Source organism: Asparagus officinalis, chromosome 1 (genome assembly GCF_001876935.1).
Source record: "Asparagus officinalis chromosome 1, Aspof.V1, whole genome shotgun sequence".
NCBI classification, from domain to species: domain Eukaryota; kingdom Viridiplantae; phylum Streptophyta; class Magnoliopsida; order Asparagales; family Asparagaceae; genus Asparagus; species Asparagus officinalis.
The window spans coordinates 77,916,867-77,926,867 of record NC_033794.1 but is presented as its reverse complement, the minus strand read 5'-3'; the positions used below and the strand labels follow the sequence as shown (position 1 = coordinate 77,926,867).

Sequence of the window (10,001 nt, the reverse complement as noted above, 5' to 3'; positions counted from 1 at the left end):
GAGTCCGAAGTTTCACATAAGCTCTATCACTCATATATCCTTTGATAAACCTCGAACACCCCTACCCTCAGGGAAGCATACACTAGACCGTCTAAGTGAATAATGTGCCAAGCGTAAAATTTGTATGGAACTACTGGGGATGTTCGAGTGGCTAGTTTGGAAAGGAGCCTGAAATGGATAGAATATCATGTTTTGCACATTTCCATCAACAAAAAGGATTATAGGTCGGGAGATACGCAGGGAACAAATGTTTATAGTGCAGATATCATACTCCCTTTATCAAATTTTTCACACATCCAAACCTTTTCCTTTTGTCCATTCTTCCAATCCTCTCCAGGTTTCACTCAATCTTACTAAACTTACTAAACTTCCATATCTCTACCAGAATCTTTCCCATATGAAGACCAGTTAATTTTTGGTACTCAATCATAGAACTGAACCATGCTGAGCTTGCATTTCACCCTATGCAAATCAAGCAAGGGAAGTTTCAATTGCATGAATTCAATAACAATTGCCATCATCAGAATTCTGCATCAACCATAGTCGACGATAAGGATATCATATATTCATGCAATATGAACAAAGCATGATTCTCTATCATAGACAATGTTTTAAAAGTGGGCACCTAGCACTGCCTAGTGCTTTCTTTAATATTGGCATGTATTGTCAATTATTGTAAAAATAAATAAATAAATAAAGGAAAACCGCCTAGGCCCTGCCTAGGCTCCTACAAAGTGTCTAGGCTCTAGGTGCCCTGGTCTGGAACCTTGGCCACCTAGCGCTTTCTATAACCTTGATCACAGTGATTATGAACAGTAAGGGATGGTAAATCTAGAAATAAGAAAATTGATATTACTTCCATAATGCTCCATTTAAAGAGTGATATTGAAAACATGGCGAGATGGCAATCGACAAGTTAGGTAATTCATAGTATAATCAACTTGAAAACAATGTAAAAAAGTTTGTTGAATTTTCAGGTGGAGCCTGGAGGGATGAATCAAGGCATTAGTAACTCAATTCAAAATGGAACATCTACTGAAAACAAAGAAGTTAGACTGCACTCTTCAGACAGGAAAGCTGACAGGTAGATTGAACAAATGCAAGCCAGAGAAAATTCACTTCTGATATTTAGTTTGTCAAGCAGGTGCATTCTCTGATGTGCATTTCTTGAATGATCATTTAAAAGTGACATATAGAAGGAAGGTTTTGTTCATTTCCTGGAAAGATAACAAGCTGCATAGAGATAATCATTCAAGAAAGATGAATTGTTCCATTCCTTTTTTCAAGGGGACATACTGGTCCTCACAATTTATAGAGTAAAAAACCACAACATTGCTGACTACTAACTTGAATATGCAACTACTTCCCTGTAGATTAGAAATAGAGAGGGAGGGTGTGAGAACATCAAGAGAAGATTTTGGAGGCAGGTGCCATTTCCAGAGCTGAAGACATGTATCTGAGGAAATCTGAATTAGCCCATGCTACACAGCATCATTCATTATAACCAAAGCCTACACCAAAGTTAGCACCCAGGCCTCACCCCTTTTAGTTGCAGATGAAATTAGCAGGCATATTCGAAATGAAGTCCAATAGTGTATGTTATGCAGTATAGTTGATAAGACTAGACAAAAAATAATGTCCAAAGCAGAATGTTGAACAGATGCTTTTGAATTAATAGAATGAAAACATAACTACTAAAGATGAGAATGTGGTGTAGAATGATGGTCGAATATCTCTAACTGACCATTTTCATTATTTAGAATCAACCATTCATCATGATGTGATAACGAGAAGGATGCAGTTCGAAGAACCAACGAAGAATGGTTAAACTTGATAAGTGCTTATGCAATATTAAGAGAGAATAACAAATCTGTTACACCAAATGTAAAATTTCCACACGATAGTTATAAGTCTAGCAATGCTTTATGGATCATAATGTTGCATAATTAAGAAAAATGTTCAAGAGATGAGTATGGCGTAAGTGAGAACACTGATATGATATGTAGCAAAAAGTAAAAGAAGTTAGAAATGAGTGCATACTTAAGAAGTAACATGTTATTCTCAGTAAGGACAAATTGTGGGGAAATATCTAGGTGGATTATGAAGCCCAATGAGTGCATTAGTTAGCAGAAGTAACGAGATTGTAACCAATAAATAATGAAGATTAGAGGCAAGCTTAAAGAGACATTGATGGAGGTAATTAAAAAGTGTTTGTAAAGTAGAGGAAATGACCCTAATGGGGCTAAAATGGAGGATAACGAATTATGTAGGCTACACAAGAAGTCTAGGATATAGTTGTTGAAGCCCCTACTTCAAAAGAATGACGGTTGATGCTCCCCGAGATTCCAAAAGCACCAACTATAAACTCAAATATACTTATTACTTGGATGATCGAACAACAGACAGCTAGCGAAGATACTGCAGAACAAATAAACAAATTGACTTTGATCTCTGGAAACAAGAAACTGCAGGACTGATCCAAATAGAAGGAGCTTAATTATTCGCATATAGCAGAAATCCTGACCACACATGTTTCTTCTTCCTTAAACTCAACATGAACTGTTGTAGTCTCCATTACATCTATCCACCCAGCCTTCAAGAGACCTAAATCATCCTACCTTACCGTCTGGCATCTGCATATGCAATTCTTGGTTCCATGTTCATATGACTCACCAAATAAGATCACAAAAATTCAACAGGCGGTCATCTTCAATAGTGGTAACATTTTAAAATGTTGAGATGCACAATAGAATACTAGACGGAAGTAACATAGGAGGACAAGGAATAAATCAAGTTGACAAAGCAGATGGCAATCAGGAAGTGTCACAAGCAATCATCATGATCTGGAGCAATATCCAGAGTACATTCATTAGCATATAACTGTTCAAAATTTATCAGTATCATAAACTATGCAATGGTGTTATACAATAATATGATCAAACACAGAGCAAGTAAAGGAGGTTATCAAATAAATTAGCAGGTAGAGATATATCAAATAAATGGAAATTCTGAAAATGAAACACTTACCCTGTAAATCAGATGCCACTAAGCCTAAGGCCTCGTAGAGATGCATGGGTAAACTTAACTGTAAACAGGCAAAGGTAGCACTTTCATCTATAAAAGTATTAATACCTGATCAGACAAATCTAACTTTGTAAACCTAGAGCATATGTGTTGGAACTAGAGTCAACAATATTGACTCCGGCTTTGCTTGATACTTCTTAAGAGTTTGCTATTTGCTCTTTTAAAGCATCGAAGGTGAGTATGTGTGGCAGGAAAGTTGTGCAAGATAGCATTCAATTAGAATACAAATCTTTATTCTGTATCAGAAAAGGCTTACATTAAACATTGTTCAAACTTGTAAATTAATAATGAAAGACCAACTCCAATGTGCAGTCCTTTTCTGTAAATTGATTATTAATCAGAAGCCATCGCCCCCTCCCCGGATCCCCGCCCCCTAGCAGTGCCCCACTGATTTCTTCGACAGGCTTTATCATAATAAGAGTACAAAAATGCATATTTCATATCCTAATTATAACAAAATAAAGCTAACATAATACTACTCAAAAACTAAATCTCACTAGTGAACTAGTCAAGAGGTCTAACTCATAATAATGTTGTCTCCCTGTGGTTAATTCAAAGTTCATATTCCCATCCCAATACTTGGTAAATGTCTTAAACAGGAATCACACTTCAATAGTCAAGACTCTAAACCTACCAAATATAAGCTCAACATTGTCCATACGCTTTAAATTGGTGGCGAACAGAAGCATACTATACTGGGTGGCTTATCATCTTGTCTTGTCAGAAATGTCTGCTAATCCTTTGATCTGTTCATGCTCAAATCTCAATGACTTCAATTTTACCCCAAAAATGCATACAATATCAAAACATGCCACATGATACAAATTTAAGCAAGTATTCTAGCAACATGCCAAACCATGCATAGTTTAGTTCATTTTTGCTCCAAAACACTCATTATTATCTCTTCTTCTAGCAACTAGGAACTTCAAAGCAATAAAATCATGGAAGCATATGCTACATGACATCTTTGGCCTTACGAATTTCTTCGAGCAACTAGGAGATTCACAGCAATAACATCGTGAACCAAAATGCTACATGACATCTTTGGCATATTGTAAGAAAACCAAAAGAAGAAACATGAAACAAAACAGTTTTCTGTCAAGCTTTTGGCATTATTTTATAAAAAAAGAAAAAGGAAGAAGTGATGAACGCATCTCAAATGCATAATTTCAGTCATCTGTGCATTAAATTAAAGGTAACTTCATATAAGCTCCCATGATTTTAGAGAACATTCTATTTTCTGTCATTGCTGAACTATCACATTAATATTGATACTTTTAAACTCTTATCAATCAGAATTCTCAATTATTCCATCTAATTTCTCACCTCTTGAAGACAATGCCTTCAAGTTTATGAAACAGTTACGAAATAGTTTTAAAACTTTGCATAATTTCAGCAAGCCTTCTACATTAAAGGAAACAAGTAATAAGCAACAAGCAACAAAACTAACTTTTATTTATTTCCTACCGACCTTTATCATTAGGAGCCCAAGCAAATGGGCCAGCGGTTTAGCAGAAATGAACTCTATCACACTTCATTGCCCTCATCTGGTAACCCAATTGCCCTACCTATTTCTGGAAATGCCCTCTTCCTAAGGGAAGCATGAACTTTCCCATTCCAGTTTTTCTTTGCCAGAAGTTGCCCCAATTTTAACGCCGCCTCCACTGTCTCCGTTGCTGTTTTCTCGACGAAATCAATTACCCCCTTATCCATTGCCTCTATTGCTGGAATCTTCAGTGATCGGAACACCAAATCCTTAAACATTTCCTCATCTTTAACCTTGGCCTTCATCATGCTCAAGAAGTATCGATTAGTTACCAGATTATTAAGATCACTCATGCAAAGAAACCCATTGTCCGCATGCATTGCCACATAATCATGAGAAAGAGCTAACATGAACCCAGCAGCAGAGGCCTCACCTGTAACGACACAGATGGTTGGCACCTGGAGGGACATTAAGTCTGCTGTGATTGAGATAAGGCCATGTGTGAGAGATCTGGAGCGTTTCCACTGGACCATAGATGATTTGACGGAATTGGCAAAGTTTAGATTAAATCCATTACAGAAGTAATGACCCTCAGCTCTGGTAACAAGGGCAGAGAAGGGAGAAGAAAGGGATTCAGTACGAACTCGAGCAAAAGCACAACGAATACAGGCGATAAGGTCAACTGAAAGGCGGTGTTCACCCTCACCGGTTAAGGTAAGGATGAAAACTTGGCCCCTCTTTTCGATGGTACACATTATGGATACTGGACTTGATCTGGTTAAATTACAAGGGCAGGAGGTTCACTACCTTTATAGAGAATTAGAAATTTGGGCGGAGCGTCCAAGGAATAATATCTACAATATGAAATGGTGAGAAGGGATGGTTCGAGATGTCTATGGAGCATGTTTGGAAAGTAATGAAGCTGCGACAAACATCATGCCACTACCTTGAACTTTCCATTAATGCAACGGTTTCTATAGGTAGGATGACGCAAGAGAGGACAAGATTCATGGCCTTATGATGAGATGCTTTGAATGACAGTTGGGCCCTGAAAGCAAACCTGTGTGCCAATGAAGGATAAAGAGAGAGACGGTTGTAGAGGTTTAAGTATAAAGAATTTACAGCACTCTAAAAAGCCAAATAAAAGTTGACTGTCTTGTTTAGCAAACATTTGGTCATTTTTCGTACTTTACAGACCTGATAAAATATGATATAACTTAACGGAGAGAATATATCAAACTCCCTCTTCAATTATTTTCCCCTGCTCCTCCTGTTGTCATCCCCACGCAACAACTTTGCTTATCAGCCTAAACTACAATATCTTTCCCAGAAGTATTGCATATTATGATAGTGCGGGTTAAATTTCATAGTAACCATGTTAAATTGATGATCATGCATGTCACCCACAAATCGAGCACAATTCTTGTCAAGGATTACCGGTTCCTGAGTCAGGATTGCCACTCTCAAGAAAAAATGACCACCTTGATAATTTACCAGGGGCAAGGAGAGGCCACTATTGACATTACATGTTTCAACATGGCACAAAACAACTGCCCATAATGATTATTGATGTAGACTGTAGAGAACGTAGAATATGATAAATTCGGTGCTAGCATAAAGAGATCATTATTGTACTCCTAGATGGAGACAAATGCGGAAAGAACAACAAACTAAGAAATTGAGAAATTGTGTAGTGCACTTCGAAGAGAAGGAAAATTATTATTTAAGTTTCAAGTTGACACTGAGCTAGAGCTCAAAACTCGATCCAAAAAAGAATTCCACTAAATGGAAAGAAAAATTAACTATATTCTCCAAATCGGAAAGCATAAATGCCCTGTTTAGCAAGGGGTTAAGAGAAGAAGGGGGGGGGGGGGGGGGGGGCTATAACGCGTTAAGTTGATCAAAAGGCTAACAAACCTTTCACAAGGGTTAAATCCAGTTAACCCCTCATTTAGAAGGGTTAACAAATCCTCCTAAGAAGACGGGTCAATATTTATTACCTCCGTAGGTAAGTGATGAAATTATGAGAAAGAATATTATAGTAACTAATTTCGAATATTTATGGCAACTAACCTCCTTAACCCTTCTTTATTTACCAAACACAAAAACCTTAAACCTTCATATTTATTATCAAATCCAAATGGAATTAAATTATTTTTAACCCTTTATCAAGGATTGCCTAACTTAATCATTCTCCTTAACCATCCTCTTGCCAAACGACACTAAGTCTTTGGTCAACGGTTAAGATACAAAAATTCATTTTTGACTTTTAATTGTTGAAGGTGTAATGGCACAATATGATGGTGTATCCCCTAAGAGATCTAGACACACAGAAGAAGGTGAACTATTCACTTCCTGTAGGAGATAACTTCTGAATAGAACTCACTGTTGAATAAAGACAGACAATTGAACTCTAATGATTTAAGGCACACTGCTTTTGCTTATTGATTAAAAATGATGGCCTTAGTATACACCATATTTTGTGACGAATAATTTCATTTTCATTTATATTTCATTTGCTCTAACTATTGCATTAAAGTAGCTAATTGGAGATATTAAGAAGCAAGGTTTAACACAAAACCTCCACTAGCCCACAAGGACAATAAAAGAGAGACTAGAGAAAAGTATTGGGAGAAGGATCTGAAGTCTAGTACAACTTTTCGTACAATGGACTGTAAGCAAGAAAAGCATAAGCTAGCTCCTACTTTAGGATACTGATGCTTCCTTGTTCAATAGATATTTTCTATACAATATTTGAAATACTCCAAGTTTGAAGTAAGCGAAAGTTCGCCTCATCGCTCCTCTGCAAACCATTCATCTAACATATTGTATAGAAAAAAAAATCTATTGAATAAGGAGAAGGTTCTAAAGTCTAGTACAATCTTTGGGACAATGAACTGTAAGCAAGAAAAGCATAAGCTAGCTCCTACTTCAGGATACTCATTCTCCCTTGTTCAATAGATATTTTCTATACAATATTTGAAATACTCAGAGTCTGAAGTAAGCGAAAGTTCGCCTCATCGCTCCTCTGCAAACTATTCATCCAACACATTTTGTAACACTTCAAAATATCCATATTTAATCCCACTAATTGCTAACATGACAAGCCCAGAATAGTAGAGAAACATGCCAAATATGTTTTAGGCTAAACAACTTCTTCACCAATAGTAATAGTTGCTAACCACAAATTCCGAGCTACTCTTGTTCATTTCTCTTTTTGACGAAAATTGTGCAATTCATTTCTAGTTGACCCTGCATGATACCATTCCAGTGACTAGATTAGGGAACTTCAAATAAAGATAAATGTGAATCTGTACACTTCAGCTGATATTAAGAAAAATGAAAATTTCAATTTGCTGGATATTTTCTATAGTTTACCAAACACCAAACTAAGTGCATAGTTTATCTGATACCATTCTGTTATATTTCACTACAAATTGAAACTCCATTGAGCAAGATTTACTATAACAATATCTAAATCATCATTCTGCTAAATAGAAACTTAACCCAGAGGTATGTTTTATTAACTAAAAACATAAACGGTATTGGCTAATACTCCTTAAAATCTACACAAGAATCTATAATCTCTTTTTTATTGTTCAATAGACATTTATCATACAATGTGTGAGAGACAGCCGAATTGAAGTAAGCAAAACTTCACCCTATATCCTATCTCTGCAAACCGTTCCTCCTATATCTTACTGTTACATATTCAAAAGACCCACTTCTGATACTATCAATTTTACTAATTTGACAAAAAGTAGAGAAACACTCCAAATATATGTTCAGGCAAAACAACTTCTCCATCAGTATCAAAACTCTCATACTATATAGTATATACAACCCCCAAGTAGTCTTGTTCACTCTCTTTTATGAACAAGTTGATGTTCTTTATTCCTCACCAGACTTGTGTGATACCAATCGTGGTGACATGGAAACATGTCAAATTGCATACTTCAACTAGTATGAAGCATCTCGAAAATTTCCAATTAGCTAAGTACTTTTTATACAAATAAGCGTAGATGACTATGTGATGTCTATTTACTGAAAGTTAGAATTCTGTTGATTAGGAGTTACTAAAAACATATCCACTTTATCATTTTTTGGATAGGAACTTCATCTTGAGTAAATTTCAAGTGATTTAAAAAAAAAACAAGAAGAAGCCATACTTTATAGACTTCCATGGCCGTGTCTTATTAATTCAATTCACTGTCCTAGCTCATTCACTTCTCACCTTAATTTTATAATTGCAATCTGAGTGACCATTCTCGTAACTTCATTACAAACATGTTGGCCATACACTTCAACCAATCCACAACAAGATAATGTCTTATATTAAGCATATATAATATATATTATTATATGTTACCAAACAACAAAATATGCATATAGTACTCTGATAGAGTCCTCATAAAAATTTCACGTTCATATCATTTCAATAAGTACGCATCCCTTAAACATGGGAACTCTAGAGTAACGAGTTACTCTATCAGATCCCAATTATCATTAGCCAGTTTTCCTTGTATCTCATGAATTCATTTTGAACTCAAATCATATTTATTATACAATTTGAATCAATAGCTGGCACTTAATTGATGATCAAAATCAAATCTCTACCCATTTTTACTCTTGTTTCACCATAATGCTAACACTTCAACAAACATAGAACAAAATTTTCCTAAACATAACTAATTTACACAATACGGAATTAAAATATATTACTCCGCTAGAGGAATTGCAAGATTTTCACCCTTCATCGCCTCTTATAATATTAATTAAAAAAATATATCTGCCATGCCTAATAATTACCAAATCTGAAACCTACTCATAAAAAATAAAAATAAAAAACATAGTATACCAGCATTCAAATTATTTTTCATATATATCATACAAATTCACAATTCATGTACCATATACTTGAATCACAGCATTTCATAATTTCAATTTGAAATCTTTATTCATTATAGTGGTTTTGTTACCATGATCTTCAGAGCCTTGATGCAGTCATCCGGTGCCTATCCTCGTCGTTCTCCTCCTTCAATCCGACCGCCTTGCAGATCCCCGGAAATGACCCCATTCTCACCGAAGCGTACGTCTCTTCCCTTCACGTTCCTCTCAAGAACCCTCCGCCATCGCCACCGCAGCCTCCAACCACTCTCCCCCCGTCGAGCCGCTTCAGCCAGGATGCCCACCCCCCTCCTCCGCCGCCTCAGCGCAGCTGATCTGGTCTTCGAACTCATCACCAAACCTTCGACAACCCTAGGGTCTCGAACTTCTCCCCTCTATGATCGATAAAAAATATGGCGGAAAAGGTACGGCCTAGTCGAGCTCAAGGCAAGCTTAGGAGGACGCGCGCGATCGCCCACGCATGACGACGTTAATCGTGGGCAAGAGGCGAGGCGGGACGCCGGCGCGGCGGCGTGGCGGTTAC

General features: G+C 36.7%; 1 protein-coding gene across 3 annotated transcripts; it reads right to left on the bottom strand.

Annotated features, from left to right (window-relative positions):
- LOC109826403 (enoyl-CoA delta isomerase 1, peroxisomal-like) lies at nt 4,293–9,714 on the bottom strand. 3 transcript variants are annotated; one of them, XM_020393438.1, is made up of 2 exons: nt 9,550–9,714; nt 4,293–5,167 (listed from the first exon to the last, which is right to left on the bottom strand). In XM_020393438.1, exon 2 carries the CDS (start codon nt 5,101–5,103, stop codon nt 4,612–4,614), a length of 492 nt encoding a protein of 163 aa, XP_020249027.1. In that variant the 5' UTR covers nt 5,104–5,167; nt 9,550–9,714; the 3' UTR covers nt 4,293–4,611. The 3 variants fall into 3 exon arrangements, 2 of the variants coding, with proteins under 2 accessions (XP_020249027.1, XP_020249034.1); XM_020393445.1 differs by lacking the exon at nt 9,550–9,714 and adding an exon at nt 5,378–5,546; XR_002243291.1 differs by lacking the exon at nt 4,293–5,167 and adding an exon at nt 7,452–7,822.